Raw genomic sequence first — 21,163 nt, forward strand, 5'->3', positions numbered from 1 at the left:
TACAGTAGATTTGTAAAAATTCTTGAAGGGTGTTTTTTTTTGAGCGTTTTTAAAGAATCATTTTATGACAGAACTCTCTGCCTCTTATCTCCAGAATCATAAGAAAAGCTAAAAATAATCAGGGGCAAAGGCTCTAAATCAGGGACACTTTCTAAATATCAGTGCTATAAACTGAGAAGTTTAGAAATGTAAGAAGATCTTGATTAGCACTCATTTTCTAAAGAAAAATAAGGCTATAACATTTAACGGTTTTCATTATTTTTACTGTAATCTACCTCCTTTTCTCAAAAACAAAATCACCAATTTTAAGACAGACTGAGTACATTTTTGAGCCAAAATCCAGGACTCCCATGAATAACAGGGACAGTCAACAGGTATGTCCTAAGGTCTTTGGTGTCTTTCTTTATCATTACAAAATGTTGCCTATTTTCAGCTTATTGCCAGGTCTTTGATCTATTGTGTGAGGCTGGCACAGTGGAACAGAATTGTGTGTTTTTTTACCCCCAGGCTTCAGACTGCTTCAGAGTATATGTAGTGTTAGAACTGTATTATACCTCACTCTGTTCTATACAGAGTCTGCCTAATCTTGAGAGATTTTGGAAAGGGTGTAAGAAACTGATTTTTTTGTGAGCAACAAATGCAAAAATGTATATGCAAAAGAGGTGTGAGGCTGTAGTCTTCTTCCAACTAATGTAGTTTTCTGGATCCTCAGAAAAGGAGGCTGTGAGAAGGTGCCTCATTTTACACTCTGCCCACCTTTTCTTCCTTCCTTATCTCAGCACTGTCTGCTGAGCCTGAAAAATGTGCTGGCTATTGGCAGCAGGTGTCAAGTGTCAAAGCAGCTAGCATTTTGTCCAGATTTTTAAACACAGGGTGAGTTAAATGAAGATAACAGGAGAAAATGTACTTTTAAACTAAACCCTCATCAAATTTCACAATAGTTCATTGCCAGGTAGCCAAGGCAAGGTATTGTTACAGTACATAGAGGTATGGGTAACAAAAAAGATCACTTCAACCTTAGTCATGTTCAAGAAAAAGAACCAACAAATTCACTAGATAACGCTTTAAAAAAAAATTCTGGTAGCTGTTACTACTGACTGACTGACTGAAAGATTTCTAAATTAGAAGTCCTCATTTCTAAACCTTCTTGCGTGTTCTTTTATAATGAAGCTTTGTCACTGAAAAGTAAGCATTCCTACTGACAAAATGAAAGACATGCACTTTTAACATGCTTAGATAGCTCAGGTGTTGTACCAAAAATATTCAGATGTTTACAAAAAGGAGTTTGCCTTTCACTAAACACAATTTGTTTAAATCTCTGGTCCAGTCCTGCCTTTTGCTATTACAAGTGCAATAAATATTTGAATGTTACAGTTAAAGTACATATTCCACTCTAAGAGCAGATGTTTCAGCAGCTTACTTTAGCAGTGTTTCTGCACTGTATGCTTTGGAAGCTCTCACATGGACGGTAGTCACACATTTACCAGACTCTGCAAGTTGGAAGTACTGTCCAGAAATAGGACATGTTCTGACTCAGCTTCAGGGGAGCTTGTAATTGTCCACCTCCAATGGGTAACTAAGTATTGCTCGGAATTCCATGCCATTGTAGTGATTTAGTGTTACAGTGACCCATCCAAAGATGGTATAGTCATATAGGTCACTCACCATAACAGTTAATGTTTGAGGGGATCCACTGTATCCATAAAGCAACCCTCTTCCCATGCTTGTAAGAATATTATACTTAATTGTGGTTAATGTTTTTCCTGGATTTTTTTTAACTATATGTTGGACAAATGATAATGACCTGTAGAGAATGCATTTCCTTGTGAGGGCCAAGAGAAGAAGAACCTGGCAGCACTGGCCATAGGTGGGTGTCTCACAGCCCAGTCAACCTAACGTAGAACATTTGTGTATTTGTGATGGACAATTGCTGTTTCTCATAGAGAATGTGCATACAACCAATAGAAACCCTGGCTGAAAGGAAATAGAAGTTGCGTTAACACAAATATTATTATTCACTGTTACATTAACATCTTTTTGAACTATACTAATTTGGTAAGTACCTTACACGGGTTCCTATCACGAAATCGAACATTGAGAACACCGAATACCAGAAGGCCAAACTTGGTAGTTCGAAGGGTGAGAATGTCGAAGCTGCGGAAACCCAAATTCTTTCCCAGGGAAAGAATTTGGCTGGCCATTTCTGCGGCTTCAGCATTTTCAGACCGGGTCAAGGTAAGTGTACGAATGGGCTTTAGGGTTAGGGCACGGGTCAGGTAAGTGTGCGATAGTGATGGACTTTAGGGTGCAGGTCAGGTAAGTGTGGGGTAGCGACGGACTTTAGGGTTAAGGTGCGGGTCAGGTAAGTGTTTGGTAGTGACGGACTTTTAGGGTTAGGGCGCGGGTCAGGTAAGTGTGTGATAGTGATGGACTTTAGGGTGCAGGTCAGGTAAGTGTGGGGTAGTGACGGACTTTAGGGTTAGGGCTTGGTTAAGGATAGTGCATAGATAGCGGTGTATGTTAGGTGTAGTGTATGTTTTGAAGGTGTTTGGTGTAATTGTGTTATGTGTATGTTTTTCAGAACAGCAAATTTTTTCCCTGGGAAAAAATTTGCTGTTTTGAAGGTTTGATGTTGTCCAGATTCGATCTTCCAAATTCGAACTTATGGTGTTCGACATTTTGGAAGTTCATTTTTGTGATATAGACCCCCATACACATTGTATATTATGTGTAAGTATTACTCAGATTGTCATAGAAATGCCTTTTGCTCATATAACAAAGGATGTGTTGATAACTCTATGAACATGTTCCTTGAAAATGTAAGGCTTGATAGGATCAGTAGAGATGGAAACATCAGCAGAAGCTGATACTTAAGATTCTGCACAAACTCTCAGCTCCTCCTTGGAAGTTTTGAAGAATATATACAGAATTTCAGAACAGGATACTTCTTTAGAAGAAGAGTGTAATGAGTTGGCAGACTTTAAAAATTCTCTACAGAGTACTCTGCCAGAAATATTGAGTGAGCAAATGGGTATCACTATGGAAATGATGTTTCTGCACTGGGACACATGATTTGAACTGCCTAGACATAATAATTCATTGTTAATTTGATTCTAGTGGCTGCCAAAAAAGCAATTACTAGAAAATGGAAATCTTAGTCTAAACCAACTGTATTTGAAGTATTAAAGTACTGAATATTGTATCAGACATAAATCAACTGGAAGTGGGATCTTTAGAAAGGGTAGGAGCAATGTGCATGGAAAATGGAAATTCTAGAAGCAATGTATGTAGAATAATGTTTTTGAGGAGAAGTGAGGTTTAAAGGAAGGCAAAAATTGAGCAATGTATGTAATGTTGGATTGATGATAGTTATGGAAAAGAGGAAGTGTGATGTGTAATGTTTGTAACTGCAAACATATTGATATGGCTTGTTTTCTCTTATAAATGTATATTTGCTTTTGTCTTAAGTGATAATTCAGTAAAGATTTTATTAAACAAAAAAAGAATGTTGTCAATCCAGGGTACATACACTTGGACTTGAAACACAAGAAACAATCTAGGTTATAATTTTTCTTTTCATCAGTGATGACTTTTGGAAAGGATATGAAAACATTTCCCAGAATTTTTTCAGACATTCTCATATATTAATAAATTTTGATTTGTCATCTTGTTGCAAGTTTAGGAGTATTTGTAGGTTCAGTTGTAGGTTACTGGCAGAATTTAAATTATTAAAGCGGTCAAAGAGTTTTGGACTAATAATAAAGAATCATCAGTTCCTTTTCCCTACTCAGGGCTTTATTTAAAGTGTATATTTTTGAATTCTTTAAAAACTTTCTAAAGGCTTAAAATAATGGAAAAAATAAAAGCAATTATCAGATCAATTATCCATAGTAGAGAAGCTTATAGAAGTAAATTATGACAAATATACTCACAACGCATTCTTTTTAAAATCCAACCACTCTCAGTAAATTATTCTAAATCTTTAATCTTTCAAAAAAAAGTTTCTTTGAAGGAGACACTGGAAGTACCTTTTTCTTAAAGACTTTGACTAAATCCATTAGTTTAACAAAAATAATAGATTATAGAGGTTATGTCCATTACCATGATAGTAGAATTTCACTCACTTTGAAAATCTTATAAAAGGTATTATAGGTCATTTAGAGATATGGTTATTCAGCAAAAAATATAGCATCATAGTTACTGAATTCCAGCAAATAAGAGCTAGGCACATCTTCTTCTTCTTCTTCTTCTTTTGGCTTTTAGGGGTCGCCACAGCGGATCATATGACTAAATAATGCTGAGATGGCTGTGACCTTAAGGGAGATTGATATAATACGTGATGGTGCTGCCCAGAAATCTACCCTTGATGGGAAAAACAGTAAACATAGATAAATATATCAGCAAATACATTGTAAGGATTTCATTTGCCAGATGACTTCTTTACAGGCTTTTAGATACGCCAAGCAAAATTTCAAAAATAATGGCTTTTGCCAGTATGGTTTCCAAAATAAATATTCTAGTATATTGAAATCATGAAATTCAGACTGATTTTACATTCCTAATAGAAACATGGAGGTTCATGTTTAATCAATATATGTATTTGGAAGAAACTAACTTTGAATTATTTTTTTTCTAGATGATGTGAAGAAGTGAATACTCTTCACCTTTTACTCTACTGTACTAACTACAGACTTATCCTTAAAGAACCAAAAGACCATGTTATTGCAATTTAAATCTATGCATATATGTATATAGTAACATCTTATTGTACATTACCTTTACTGTTTGTGTTATGCTCACTGTGAGTGTTGTATTTTTATTAACAACAGCTGTCTTAAGCTTGGACTGTTACAACATCTATATTGTATTGTGTGTGTGTGTGTGTGTGTGTGTGTGTGTGTGTGTGTGTGTGTGTGTGTGTGTGTGTGTGTGTGTGTGTGTGTGTGTGTGTGTGTGTGTGTGTGTGTGTGTGTGTGTGTGTGTGTGTTGGAGCTTTTCTCCCCAGGCTTGCACTGAAAATGGACATGTATCCAGTTAGACTAGTCCGGTCAACAAATGTAAAATAAAATAAATAAATAAATTGGAGCAGGGAAGGATAATTGAAGTTTTTAATTGATAGACTACAATTTGATTAATATTGGAAAATTTAATGTTTGCATGTTTGAGAAGTATATGTGTGGAATTTGAGTAAACATTATTAAGAAATACATATTAAAAGTAAACATATTATAAAATTGATTCCATTTTGATATGGCTTGTTTTCTCTTATAAATGTACATTTGCTTGTGTCTTAAGTGATAATTCAATAAAGATCTCATTAAACAAAAAAAGAATGTTGCCATTCCAGGGTATATATACTTGGACTTGAAACACAAGAAACAGTCTATGTTATAATTTTTCTTTTCATCAATGATGAAGTTTGAAAAGGATATGAAAAAATTTCCCAGAATATTTTCCAGACATTCTCATATATGAATACATTTTGATTTGTCATCTTGTTGCAAGTTTAGGAGTATTTGTAGGTTCAATTGTAGGCTTCTTGCAGAATTTAAGGAAGAAATTATTAAAGCGATCAAAGAGTTTTGGACTTATAATGAAGAATCGTCAGTTCCTTTTCCCTACTAAGGGCTTTATTTAAGTGTATATTTTTGAATTCTTTAACAACTTTCTAAAAGTCTTAAAATAATGACAAAAAATAAAAGCAATTATCAGATCAATTACCAATAGCAGACAGCTTATAGAAGTAAATTACGACAAATATACTCACATAAGACAACACATTCTTTTTAGAATTCAACCACTTTCAGTAAATTATTCTAAATCTTTAATCTCTCAAAAATAGTTTCTTTGAAGCAGGAACTTGGAGTACCTTTTTCTTAAAGACTTTGACTAAATCCATTAGTTTAACAAAGATAATAGATTATAGAGGTTATGTCCATTACCATGATAGTAGAATTTCACTCACTTTGAAAATCTTATAAAAGGTATTATTGGTCATTTAGAGATACGGTTATTCAGCAAAAAATATAGCATCATAGTTACTGAATTCCAGCAAATTAGAGCTAGGCACATCTTCTTCTTCTTCTTTCGGCTTTTAGGGGTCGCCACAGCGGATCATATGACTAAATAATGCTGAGATGGCTGTGACCTTAAGGGAGATTAATATAATATGTGATGGTGTTGCCTAGAAATCTACCCTTGATGGGAAAAACAGTAAACATAGATAAATATATCAGCAAATACATTGTAAGGATTTCATTTGCCAGATGACTTCTTTACAGGCTTTTAGATACGCCAAGCAAAATTTCAAAAATAATGGCTTTTGCCAGTATGGTTTCCAAAATAAATATTCTAGTATATTGAAATCATGAAATTCAGACTGATTTTACATTCCTAATAGAAACATGGAGGTTCATGTTTAATCAATATATGTATTTGGAAGAAACTAACTTTGAATTATTTTTTTTCTAGATGATGTGAAGAAGTGAATACTCTTCACCTTTTACTCTACTGTACTAACTACAGACTTATCCTTAAAGAACAAAAAGACCATGTTATTGCAATTTAAATCTATGCATATATGTATATAGTAACATCTTATTGTACATTACCTTTACTGTTTGTGTTATGCTCACTGTGAGTGTTGTATTTTTATTAACAACAGCTGTCTTAAGCTTGGACTGTTGCAACATCTATATTGTATTGTGTGTGTGTGTGTGTGTGTGTGTGTGTGTGTGTGTGTGTGTGTGTGTGTGTGTGTGTGTTGGAGATTTTCTCCCCAGGCCTGCACTGAAAATGGACATGTATCCAGTTAGACTAGTCCGGTCAACAAATGTAAAATAAAATAAATAAATAAATTGGAGCAGGGAAGGATAATTGAAGTTTTTAATTCATATACTACAATTTGATTAATATTGAAAAATTTAATGTTTGCATGTTTGAGAAGTATATGTGTGGAATTTGAGTAAACATTATTAAGAAATACATATTAAAAGTAAACATATTATAAAATTGATTGCATATTGATATGGCTTGTTTTCTCTTATAAATGTACATTTGCTTGTGTCTTAAGTGATAATTCAATAAAGATCTTATTAAAACAAAAAAGAATGTTGCCATTCCAGGGTATATATACTTGGACTTGAAACACAAGAAACAGTCTATGTTATAATTTTTCTTTTCATCAATGATGAAGTTTGAAAAGGATATGAAAAAATTTCCCAGAATATTTTCCAGACATTCTCATATATGAATACATTTTGATTTGTCATCTTGTTGCAAGTTTAGGAGTATTTGTAGGTTCAATTGTAGGCTTCTGGCAGAATTTAAGGAAGAAATTATTAAAGCGATCAAAGAGTTTTGGACTTATAATGAAGAATCATTAGTTCCTTTTCCCTACTAAGGGCTTTATTTAAGTGTATATTTTTGAATTCTTTAACAACTTTCTAAAAGGCTTAAAATAATGGAAAAAAATAAAAGCAATTATCAGATCAATTACCAATAGTAGAGAGCTTATACAAATTACAGCAAATATACTCACATAAGACAACACATTCTTTTTAGAATTCAACCACTTTCAGTAAATTATTCTAAATCTTTAATCTCTCAAAAATAGTTTCTTTGAAGCAGAAACTTGGAGTACCTTTTTCTTAACGACTTTGACTAAAGCCATTAGTTTAACAAAAATAATAGATTATAGAGGTTATGTCCATTACCATGATAGTAGAATTTCACTCACTTTGAAAATCTTATAAAAAGTATTATAGGTCATTTAGAGATACGGTTATTCAGCAAAACATATAGCATCTTAGTTACTGAATTCCAGCAAATAAGAGCTAGGCACATCTTCTTCTTCTTCTTCTTTCGGCTTTTCCCAGTTAGGGGTCGCCACAGCGGATCATATGACCAAATAATGCTGACATGGCTGTGACCTTAAGGGAGATTGAGATAATACGTGATGGTGCTGCCCAGAAATCTATACTTGATGGGAAAAACAGTAAACATTGATAAATATATCAGCAAATACATTGTAAGGATTTCATATGCCAGATGACTTCTTGACAGGCTTTTAGATACACCAAGCAAAATTTCAAAAATAATGGCTTTTGCCAGTATGGTTTCCAAAATAAGTATTCTAGTATACTGAAATCATGAAATTCAGACTGATTTTACATTCCTAATAGAAACATGGAGGTTCATGTTTAATCAATATATGCATTTGGAAGAAACTAACTTTGAATTATTTTTTTTTCTAGATGATGTGAAGAAGTGAATACTCTTCACCTTTTACTCTACTGTTCTAACTACAGCTTATCCTTAAAGAACCAAAAGACCATGTTATTGCAATTTAAATCTATGCATATATGTATATAGTAACATCTTACTGTAGATTACCTTTACTGTTTGTGTTATGCTCACTGTGAGTGTTGTATTTTTATTAACAACAGCTGTCTTAAGCTTGGACTGTTGCAACATCTATATTGTATTTTGTGTGTGTGTGTGTGTGTGTGTGTGTGTGTGTGTGTGTGTGTGTGTGTGTGTGTGTGTGTGTGTGTGTGTTGGAGCTTTTCTCCCCGGGCCTGTACTGAAAATGGACATGTATCCAGTTAGACTAGTCCGGTCAACAAATGTAAAATTAAATAAATAAATAAATTGGAGCAGGGAAGGATAATTGAAGTTTTTAATTGATGTACTACAATTTGATTAATATTGGAAAATTTAATGTTTGCATGTTTGAGAAGTATATGTGTGGAATTTGAGTAAACATTATTAAGAAATACATATTAAAAGTAAACATATTATAAAATTGATTCCATATTGATATGGCTTGTTTTCTCTTATAAATGTACATTTTCTTGTGTCTTAAGTGATAATTCAATAAAGATCTTATTAAACAAAAAAGAATGTTGCCATTCCAGGGTATATATACTTGGACTTGAAACACAAGAAACAGTCTATGTTATAATTTGTCTTTTCATCGATGATGAAGTTTGAAAAGGATATGAAAAAATTTCCCGGAATATTTTCCAGACATTCTCATATATGAATACAATTTGATTTGTCATCTTGTTGCAAGTTTAGGAGTATTTGTAGGTTCAAATGTAGGCTTCTGGCAGAATTTAAGGAAGAAATTATTAAAGCGATCAAAGAGTTTTGGACTTATAATGAAAAATCAGTTCCCTTTCCCTACTAAAGGCTTTATTTAAGTGTATATTTTTGAATTCTGTAAGAACTTTCTAAAAGGCTTAAAATAATGGTAAAAATAAAAGCAATTATCAGATCAATTACCAATAGTAGAGAGCTTATAGAAGTAAATTACGGCAAATATACTCACATAAGACAACACATTCTTTTTAGAATTCAACCACTTTCAGTAAATTATTTTAAATCTTTAATCTCTCAAAAATAGTTTCTTTGAAGCAGAAACTTGGAGTACCTTTTTCTTAACGACTTTGACTAAAGCCATTAGTTTAACAAAAATAATAGATTATAGAGGTTATGTCCATTACCCAGATAGTAGAATTTCACGTACTTTGAAAATCTTATAATTGGTATTATAGGTCATTTAGAGATAGGGTTATTCAGCAAAACATATAGCATCATAGTTACTGAATTCCAGCAAATAACAGCCCGGCACATTTGACTAAATAATGCTGACATGGCTGTGACCTTAAGGGAGATTGTTAACATACGTGATGGTGCTGCCCAAAAATCTACCCTTGATGGGAAAAACTGTAAACACAGATAAATATATCATCAAATACATTATAAGGATTTCATATGGCAAATGACTTATTTACAGGCTTTTAGATATGCCAAGAAAAAATTAAAAACAATATGGCCTTTGCCAGTGTGATTACCAAAATAATTATTCTAGTATATTGGAATCATGAAATTCAGACTGATTTTACATTCCTAATAGAAACATGGAGATTCATATTTAGTCAAGATATTTATTTCTAAGAAACTGACTTTTTTTCTAGATGATGTGAAGAAGTGAATTGGAGCAGGGAAGGATAATTGAAGTTTTTAATTGATATACTACAATTTGATTGGAAAATTTAATATTTGCATGTTTGAGAACTATATGTATGGAATTTCAGTAAACATTATTAAGAAATACATATTGCAATTAAACATTTTATAAAAATGATTCCAGGAATCAGCAGTCTTATATAAACTGAAAGATTAAGTAGATTAAACGTGTGCTTTATTTATTGCAGGTTATACAGAGGTGATCTAATTTTGGCATGCAAGCATAAAACTGGTGACCTATTGTGTGCTTGCTTGGTGATTATGTTTAAGTCTCACATAAATGGAAAATTAGAAAAAGCAGTTTAGTTTTAGAAATTGATAATTACATTTCTTATATAAAGAGAGCTTACTTTACAACTAAAGTTGCTTCTACATGAAATAAATCTCCAGTTGATGTAAGGTCTGCTGAGAGTTTGAAGTCCTTTGAACAATTGTTGGACTCTGTTTTTTTGGAAGCTGAAATTCGGAAGCCATTCACATTGGGGTAGAGACTCCCAGGTAGCCTTTTTTGAGGCTTTGAGTCTGTTTTTAAAAAAAGGTATTGGAATACAGGTACTGTACTGTAAAACAGAAGTGGAGTCTCCCTTTAACATCCTATTCCAGACTGGACTGTGATCACCTTATTTTGTATAGATACAGGCTTTCCCAGAGGTTTTGTGTATACCTTTGAAAATGAAACCATCTCCCTCTTTATAATTGCTTGAATTTATTCTTATTTGTCAATGAAAGTGTGACACATTTCATAGTTTATATGATATGACACAAATGGTACGGATGTAGAAACAGGTATATTCTGATCACTGAAGCGGCTTACTGGACTAACATTGTGAGCATCTATGTTATATGGGAACTATTAGCAAATGTTTTAAAGATGGTGGTAATGAGAAAAAGAAAAAAGAACAGGAGATCTGAAGTTTATGAATGCCTATGATGTTCAGTAGCTTTCTGTTTTTATGTGCTATTTTATCAACAGTATTCTTTAATTAAGTTACTGTAGTGTAAATTAATAACCAATAACAATAATGCAGTTTCAGAATATGCATCTATTTCATTGCATTACATTGCTTGCAGGGAATTAAGAAGCTGGATCCCAAATTGTATCAGAATTTTGTGACTCACTGGTTTGGAGAAGAGGCTGTGAACCAAGTTGATCTTTGCTCAATGCTAAAAAAGAAGCAACCCAGTGGGTACTACCACTGTGAATCATCCATCACTGTTGGTAAGTGGAGAAAATAACGACCTGTTTATGTAGTACATTACTGTGATATTGTCACAAGCAAGCTGGCAGTCATAGCCTTAGGTGTGCCTTCCCAACTAGACTTCATTTCCCTATCCTCCTAACTTTCCATAAGACTAGAATTCAGTGGCCAACAGCCTGAGCAGGTCTGTATTAAACCACAACAAATGGAAGCCTAGTTATAGTGTTTTCCTAAGCCTGGGAAGTAGATATGGATTTTCTGTGGTAGACTTGCTTGCATTAGAGACAAAAATGCCAGCTGAAAAGATACTGTTCCAGATATGATTGCAGAGAAGTTTGGGCAATGAACATCCTATCTGTCTCTTGGAGAGGAAAACTTCTATGTGCTTTCACTTTCATCCCACTGATCCACAAAGTATTGTGAAAGTAAGCAAAAGACAAAGCCAGTCATTTTAGTGGCCCCTCTGTGGGCAGGGAAACCTTCGTTCTCCTAACTAGTCCAGCTAAGCAAAGAAGGACCACTGGAGCTCTGACAGGCCTGCATGCTATGGACCCAGGACGAAGAGTCATTGGTACACTCAGAGATGAAACCTCTCAGGTTAGCCGCCTGGATACCTGTGGCCTGATGCCCTTTAAAAAACAATTCCAGGGAAGATGCTGCATAATATGCAGGTGGCCAGGAAGTCTGGTGCTAGATATGGAGGAGGTTGCCCTTGTAGTGTATCTCTAGGGGTATCTAAGCTGCAGAAGCTATACAAACAGAATGTTTGCTGTACGTAGTGGAACTCTTCTAAAATAGTCTATTGTATATAGCAGTTTTAAGTTACACCTGTCAACAGTTGCAGTTTGCCTCTCCATGGACCCTGCTCGCCCACTCAGACAATAGTGAAGTAGTTCCTGAAAGGAAGCCTGTGCCTCAGGCCTTCTAGGAAATTGGTGATGTGCCCATGGCAACTTAATTTTGTTCTAGGAATCTTAACACTCATTTTCTTTGAGCCAAGCACATTAGTAGACCCTATTTTTGGTGGCCATTCCATCACTTAAATTAATCTCTGAGTTTCAAATTCTGACTTGTAAGGAGACACAGTATTTTGTGTAACTACACCTTCCTTCATATCCAAATTAGTATCTAAACTGACACTTAATCAGCCTATACAAATGCCTGTTTTAATTCATTCGCAGAATCAGGAAGAGGGGCTATTGTAAACACAGTCTAATATATTGCTTTCTGTTATGAGAAAAATGGAAAAGTTCTAGGGAGACCTGTCATTGTAATTATACTGCTTTGTGTGATGAGTAAAATGGGAAAGTCTAGAGAGAACTGTGAGAGCCCATTCCAGTAGGGTGGCAGCAACCACAGCAGCCTTAATTAGAAATATCTCCAAGTATCACCGAGGCAGACACCTGGACTACAGTGCGCACCTCATCCATATATTATAAGCGGGATCTTCAGTCCTGGAGCAGAGCATGAGTCACTATTACAGTCCTTCAGGGCATACTGTAACTGTTATTGCATGGGGACAACTTAGTACTTATAGATATATATACATATATATATATATATATATATATATATATATATATATATATATATATATATATATATATATATATATATATATATGTGTGTGTGTGTGTATATATATATATATATATATATATATATATATATATATATATATATACATGTATATATATGTGTGTGTGTGTGTGTGTGTGTGTGTGTGTGTGTGTGTGTATGTGTGTGCATGTGTGCAGATAGTTGGATATACATATTACATATTTTTTGGTTTTAGCCTGACTCTGCCCTTATGTGTGGCCCATCTCTGACCCTTCCCCTCCCCTATGTTTTCTGAGGTTGGGAATCTTCACACACACACACACACACACACACACACACACACACACACACACACACACACACACACACACACACACACACACACACACACACACACACACACACATCTTCACTTTTGGGTTTTTCTTCTAGTTTGTCTTAATACTAGCCCTAAGGGCATTCTGATATCCTGCCGCTTTGGGACTTCCTAGACTCACTCACATTTCCTAAATCCTAATTGCATTTCTGCCCTTAGCAGCAGAGTTAATTTTTTTTTTAATTCTGTTAACCATCAGTATCCTGTTCTCTCCCATCACAGCATTTTACCTAGAGACTAGTCTAATTGCCATCTGTTTCATTGTATACTGCATTAATGTAATGACAATGCAGCACCCGATGCCTGCATTGTTATTTGACATTATAGCTAACACACTGATCAACAACCAGCTGTACAGTGACTTTTTACTTACTTAGATAAGGAGTTACCACCAATTACAATAAAGATGCAAAATGTGAATGTGCCACTGTTCTTATCACTGTCGTTGAATGTGAGTGTTTCTCTTGGAATAAAGCCTTCATTGTAATTTACATGGCTATTTATATGGAAAATAGACAACTGTATATTATTTGTTACTGCTATGTATAACTTAGATCTGACAAAGCTATGACAAGGGCAAAAGTGCTCCTCTCTTCTTTTAATTTAATAAACCGCAGTTTAAACAAGCAATTCCAGATTTCATCTTTTTTTCTTATTTTTAATAAGAATGCAAAGTGATCTTTGATATGGGTCTTACATAAGAAGTTATGGCAGTGGCCCATTTTAGTAAATTTACATGCCAGTACATAGAACACTCATTCCTGTACAATTAGTTTTCCCTTTTTGTTGATTTGATCTTCCTTAAGGAAAGTCTGTACTACCCCTAAGGCTAGTAAACTGCATTTCCTCAGTACTAGGTTACATTATGTGTATTTATGTACATTATATGTGTGTGTGTGTGTGTGTCTATATAAGTTTTCTATCAAAATTGCGACTAACAAAAAAAAATGTTCAGTTCAGCAACTCACAACAGCGAAGATGGAACACTAACTAGGTCAGTATGTTGAACATCATGCCGATTATTCGAATTTGGCATTGTTCGACCTACTGTTTCCGCTGCACCTTTCACGACAGTAACTTAAGTTCTGGTTGTCAGCATCAGCAGTATGAACGTACTGTAAAGTACTGAACTTCACGTTTCTGCAGGGGGCAAGCCCCCCCACACCTCCCACGCCCCCATCAAATTATATATTCCAACTCTGAGATCGCACTACAGTGGGGAAGAGAGTAGCTTTCCTGATCCATACTGTACCACAATCTCTAGTTATAAGGTCATTTACATATGTGTGAATGCACAGTGCATTTGCTGAACTGGGGACGCACACACATGAAGGTTTGGCAATACGCAATTCAGCCAAAAGTAACACAACATCTCGTGGTCACCGAACCTTTACTCATTATTTTGATGGTAAACTATATATATATATATATATATATATATATATATATATATATATACACACACACACACACACACACACACACACACACACACACACACACACACACGTAGATTTCATAATTAATGTAACTGCAAGTGGAGGTCATACATTTTTATGGAGATTTTTGAAGGTTAGTATGTCCATATCGTAGTGGTCTTGGGGGTTTAATTAGTTTTCACAGAGGTTATGTAAGCACAGATACTTCCTCTTCTAGTTATTTGATAATGACATAACTCTGCCTGTTTTGTTTATTGTAACATATAGCAGCCTTGTGATTCTAGCGTGTGAATTAGTGCATTTATTGCAGAAGCTATTCTGTCAAATAGTATAAGAGCGTTAGAAAGTCAGTATGCCTGGGTTTTAAAATTCTGACCCATGGCCAGATATCACTCCCAAGCATGTCTTTCATGGCCTGAAGAATCTTCTTTTTCTTCTTTTGGCTTTTCCAAGTTAGGAGTCGCCGCAGTGGATCACCTGCCTGCTCATGATTGGCAGTCAAGTTTTATGATGTCGAGTTGCCAGCCCGGCACCCAACCTTTCACAGAAGGCACACACACACACACACACACACACACACACACACACACACACACACACACACACACACACACACACACACACACACACACACACACACACACGCACTCATTCCTAGGGCCAATTTAGAGTGTCCAATCCACCTACAACATGTCTTTAGGATGTGGAAGGAAACCGGAGCACCCGGAGGAAACCCACGTGACTACAAGGAGGACATGAAGACTCCACACAGAAGGCACCCCAGCCGAGGATCGAACCAGAGAACCTCTTGCTGTGAGGGGGCAATGCTAACCGCTGCACCACCACGGCTGCCCTCTTTCATGGCCTGAAGAATGATGTTGCCACATTGTGTCAGTCCAGTCTGCTGATGCCTACTTGCTTCATTTATGAAATGGAAGCACAAAAAGTCAACAATGATCCTTTCAGGTTCAGTTTTTTCCTTCCAGAGTGCATGTATAGCTTTTTTTTTATTTTCAGCCTTTCTTTATCAGTAGGCTAGAGTATGCAGATTACAGTAATTACATGCCATTTGTTAGTATTTATGTCTGTGTAGGGTTTGCTTCATGGATATTGTAGGTCTGAATATAAGTCTATATAATTGAATTCAAATAAACCAAGCAGATACACTATGGACACAATGCTTTTTTAAGTTAAAAATGAAGACCGGCAGGAAAAAATAATTGTAAAATTATTGTAACTCCCCATGTGAGGCTTAAAATGTCAGATTTGTTTAAGTGGTTAAGCCCTTGGCTTGGCGCATTATAAGTTTTTGTGTGAGCAAATTGAAATACTGTAGTGCGGCTATTATTATTCTTCTGTCTTTTAACTGAACACAATTAGACAGCTGTACAAACTCATCTGAGGGCAGAAGTGACTATGGTGAGTACAGGCAATTTGTATAGGACTACACGTTTTTGTGTGATCAAGTTGGAATACATTAGTGTGGCTATTATTTATTTATTTTTTTAGTGTCTGGGAGGGATTGAAGAGAACTAGACATAGTGGAGCCTATCACTATAAAGCCTGACAAAGTTTCAGTTCCATCCAAGGACAGGGCACATTGGAGCAAGGGGCCTGTGGTCGATGTGATTATGGTAGCCACAGCCATCAAAAGGAGCTCTTGGAGTAGAACACATACGCCCACCTTTCATACAGGGAGATGAGACTACAGAGAGACTTAGTGAATGATCACTAATTTTGTACCTTCCCCATGACAGTGTAGACTTGTAAGTCTTTTGAGATTCAGCTGGCTACCATGCTGTCAATTTCCAACATGTCCATGCTGTTGTTGTCTAATGCAGTGGATAGTACATTCAAGGCACCAGAGTAGAAGTTCACTGTCATGCCTAGATGTGCCCCTGCAACTTTATTGCATCCTTCAAGATGTCCTTTTTGAACATGCCATTTGATGGTTCCACCTTATTTGGATCTAATGTAAAAGACACTAACCAGGAGTGAGCAGGATGGCAAAACATTGTTTGCCATTGGTGTCTACTTTTTCACCCTCAAAGGACATTTTCTTATAAACAGAGGCGAGTTAAGTTTTTTTTTCTTTAGAAAATCCTAACAATATTTCCAGGGCACTTTAGGTGATAGTGCCACTGGGGTAGGGCTTCAGCAGACACTACCCTAGGGGTAGGAGCAGTCCACAAAATCAGGGTTTTAGGTGGCCTTTCTTTTGCAAACTCCTTTGCCCCTGAAGGGTTGCCTAGCTACACTCTGGAGATAGTTGGAGGTGCTTGGCTACGTTTCTCTTTTCAGTTTTTTCCCAACATTTCATCAAAAGACCCTTCCAGACATCCTGCCATGGCAAAGAATGTCTGTAGCATGATGGATAGAAAAGCTCTATCAAAACAGAGTCATCCAGGAGTTCCCACCAGTCAAAGAGCATTTGGGGATCTATTCAAATTTGTTTTGGTGCCAAAGAAAAACAGGGACATCAGATCCATATTGGACCTAGCATATCAAATTCTGTTTGGTAGTGGTGCAGTGAATTCTGCCTCTGCTGAGGAAAGATGACTGGATGTGCTTGGTAGACCTCCAGGATACCTATTACCCCATAAAGTTAACTAGACAATCCATGAGGTTTCTGTGGCTAGGAGCCAGACACTATCAGTTTTGAGCACTGCCCTTTGGTCTCACCACAGCACCCTGGATGTTCACCATGTGCATGGCAGCGATAGCAGCCCTGCATAGGCTGCAGAGATTCCAGGTCTTGTCTTACCTGGATAACTGTTTCACTTTGGCTACCTCAAGAGCATCGCTAGTTCAAGCAACAGACTGTTTACTCCACTTGTGACTTACCTAAAGGATCACATAAAACTTAAAAAAAAATCAAAACTAGAGCCTATTCAGATATTGGAGTTTATTGGTTGCCATCTGGACACCACTGCTCAGATTGCCAGTCTTCCAACTTCAAGACTCTCTTCTCTTCATCTTCCGGCCTGTCAGGCTCATCTGTCTCAGGGTCCACCCACTGCCCTAATTCTTCACCTCCAATGTTTGATGGCAGCTTTCATTTCACTAATTCCTTTTGTCAGATTTTACATGGGGATACTTCAGTGGACTTCCCACATCCTCTCCATTCAGTGGTGGCCAGAGATCCCAAGCCACTTTCTAGACAGTTATGCATGTTATCCTTTCCACTCAAAATCTTCCATCAGGAAAGCCTATGACAGTAAATGTAAAAGGTTTAGCATCTGGGCTGTTTCTAAAGATCTAGACCCTTTTTCAGCTCCTTTAGATGCAATTTTGGATTTTTTAGCCAGCCTATTTCAACCAGGAGCAAGTTACACTATTAAATTTCAGCTGGATGGTCATTTCTAATTCTCATATTGGTCTCCCCTTTGGATCTGACCTTTTTGCTGCAGACATTAACTAGAGTGGCTTATGAGCCTGCAGCCACAGTGGATTTAAAATTTCTGTCTTGGAAGACAGTGTTTTCGGCTGCAGTTATGTCCACCAAGCAAGTGCCAGAACTTCAGGCTTTGTCACATAAACTTCCTTACCTAGTTTTTCACAAAGACAGCGTGTCTTTATGCACTAATCCAGCCTTTTTACCTAAGGTGGCCTCTGAGTCTAACTTGAATCGATCTATTCTTTTGCCAGTATTATTTCAAAAGTTTGCTAATAAAGGGGAGTACATTCTTCACTGGATTTGCATCAACTGTTAAGTTTTTATTTATGTAGAAGAGAACTCATCAGGAGGTTTGACCAACTTTTTGTTTCCTTTTCCATAGCTAAACTGGGTACGGCAGTGTATAAGGTTACCTTGACCAGCAGGCTTACTGACTGATTCTCTTGTGTACAACGTCAGTGGGTTGTCCTCACCTTCCATATCCGAAGCTCACTCTACCAGGGCAATATCTGCTTAGCAGCTTTCTTTAATCATACATTGTTGGGTAATATCTGTTCAGCTGCTACTTGGTCCAGTTCTCACATTACAAACTTGATATTCATTTGAGGTATGTATTTGTCTCCATCATCCTCTGGAATGCCATTCCTTAGTACCACCTGGATCAGCCTGGACTCTGTCGCATAGGCTAAGACAGACTAAAAAGACAACACTGGATACAAAAGTTAGGCACTTACCATAACACATGAGATGTGCTGTCTTCTTCCATCCATCTCAACATTCCCTCCCTCCACCCTATTCTAAATTGACATTTTATGTTTTTTTTCTGCTTTTAAGGATCTTTATGGGCATTCCTGAAGTCTTCATGTGTTGGACCTCATTCTTTCTTGGCTTATTGGTAATTTGTTTGGTGCCTTTTTAGAAGGGTCCAGTATGGGAGAAGCAAACTCAATCTGAGAACAGTAGGTAGTTCAGGGCATTATGGGGGCAGAGTTCAAGCTTTGGAACCAAAGTCTGTAATTTTGGCCTTGTATCCAACTGAATGTGATAACCCACAGATTTAGATGGGCGGAAGAAGGCAACATGAATTTAGTGTTATGGTAAATACATAACTTTTGTATTTACAAGTATGCCCAAGTATTTGCTGACATGTGATTTTTTTTTTTCAGAATTTGGTGAGAATTAGATACCGACCATAAAGGTCTGTGGTGTGCTGCAGTCAAAGTATTGTTGTTTGTGGGTCTGTGGTTATGCTTGCATTTTTCTGGCTATAAGGTACAATTCCAGTAGTCAGAATGAAATTACAAATATATATGTCAGAAGCTTAGCTAGGATTATATTAGCTATTTTGATGAATTTAAGACGCAGGTGATATGGAGATTGCACTATTTTGAGGAACTGTGATGCAAGTAATGCCATGACCTTATGTTCTGACTCTTATTTATGGATTTAAAGTGGAATGCTGGACTTATGCTTAGTTTATAGTGGGTAAATCTTTAGAGAGGTTAATATTGAAGAGAGAGAGAGAGAGAGAGAGAGAGAGAGAGAGGATTGTAATGAAATACTTCTGTTAAATGTGAAACAGTGTGGGTTTGTTAGAGGGAAATCTTTCCTTCTGAATCTTGTGACAATTTTGAAGCGGTAATAGCAACACTTGAAGAAGGACTGACAATATTTTATTCTGACCATGCTAAGGCATTCAGCATTGTTCCACATGAGGGGAGTAGTTGAGAATCAAAAGCATTATATGCCGATTTTCTCCCTGTGCCCCAACTGAAAATGCGATTTTACTGGACTTTCACAGTAAGCAAATGTTAAATAAATAATTAAGAAAAAAGAGACATTAAGGTGATTGGCTATTGTATTGACTCTGCCATACCTGATAGAACCAAAGCAAGATCTTCAAGGTAAAACAAACATTCCTGGTGGACAATGCCCATTAATAGGCTGTACAATAGTGGAAATAATTTGCTGTATAAGAGTAGGAAGGAATGGTCTCAGAAACGGAAATACTCCTTCCTCAACTTAAACAAACAAATAGGACTCCTAATGAAGTTCTCCAAAGCTAACTATGAATCCAAATCCAAACTAAGGATAACCACAAGGTATTCTTCAGTTGCATCCATAACCTCAAATGTAAGACCCAGATTTGCACTGGACTAGTAGTTAATGGTACTTCATATACAGAACCTGTGGATATAGCAAACATTCTGGCTGACAGGTTCAGTGAAAACTTCACTCCCCTGTCCCCACCACATATACCCAAAGAATCCCTAACACCTATCCCCACCTAGTATCTCTAAGGAGTAGGTCTTAAACACCCTGTCCAAGGCCAAAAACACAGGCTGTATGGAACCATATAACATCCTGGGCTGTGTTCTACATGGGTTAAAACAGGAATTAGCATCACCATTGGGCACGCTTTTTAATTACAGCCTAAGCACTGGCTTCATCCCAGTGAATGGAAAATAGCTACCATGATCCTTTGCACAAAGGAGGTGCATCCACGCACCCCAGGAACTATAAGTTATTTATAGGTTAGTTGCCCTTGTGAGCCATTGTAAACCTAGCCAGTTATCCCTTCTGAAGCTCAAACCCTGTACCTTGTGTTTGTAAGGCAAACACCTTAACCATTAGGCCACCCTCCCAACTAAAGCCCATTAGCCTGACCAACCCTATCTGCAAGGCCATGGAAGGAATCATCATGGACCTTATTAACAAAGATATAGGAAATTTCCAAATGTTTGAGCCAACCAAGTTTGGCTTTGTCAAGAGATCATGCCTGTTAAACTTGGTGGACTTCTTTGAGACAGTCACAAAAGCCCTAGATGAGGGCAAATCTGTGCATACGACCTACCGACACTTAGCCAAGGCCTTTGACACAATCCCCCACTCAGGCATCATTGATAAACTCACCAAACTGGGTATCAATGCATATATTGTCAGGTGCATTGCAAACTGGCTCACTGATAGAGCTCATACAGTCAAAATAGGGGATTCCACCTTCTCCAGCAGACCGTAACCAGTAGTGTTCCACAGTGATTGGTTCTGGGACTCCTACTGTTCAGAATGTACTTCTCCAAAGTACAGACTAAAACTAAAGGTCTGTGACTGACAAAGTTTGCTGATGACTGTAAACTGGGAGTGATCATTGAATCCC

The 21,163-nt window shown here is 36.6% G+C and overlaps 1 protein-coding gene across 3 annotated transcripts in view; it reads left to right on the top strand.

The window, feature by feature from the left end:
* AKAP7 (A-kinase anchoring protein 7) overlaps positions 1-21,163 on the top strand; it is a 1,625,267-nt gene that overhangs the window by 769,995 nt on the left and 834,109 nt on the right. For all 3 annotated transcript variants that reach the window (XM_044064537.1, XM_044064536.1, XR_006363953.1), the window contains exon 8: positions 11,107-11,254. In XM_044064537.1, the coding sequence (XP_043920472.1) occupies positions 11,107-11,254 (148 nt within the window). The remainder of the gene's footprint in view (positions 1-11,106; positions 11,255-21,163) is intronic.

The sequence above is a fragment of the Protopterus annectens genome, chromosome 1.part0 (genome assembly GCF_019279795.1).
Source record: "Protopterus annectens isolate FY-2018-M chromosome 1.part0, PAN1.0, whole genome shotgun sequence".
Lineage (NCBI taxonomy): Eukaryota > Metazoa > Chordata > Ceratodontiformes > Protopteridae > Protopterus > Protopterus annectens.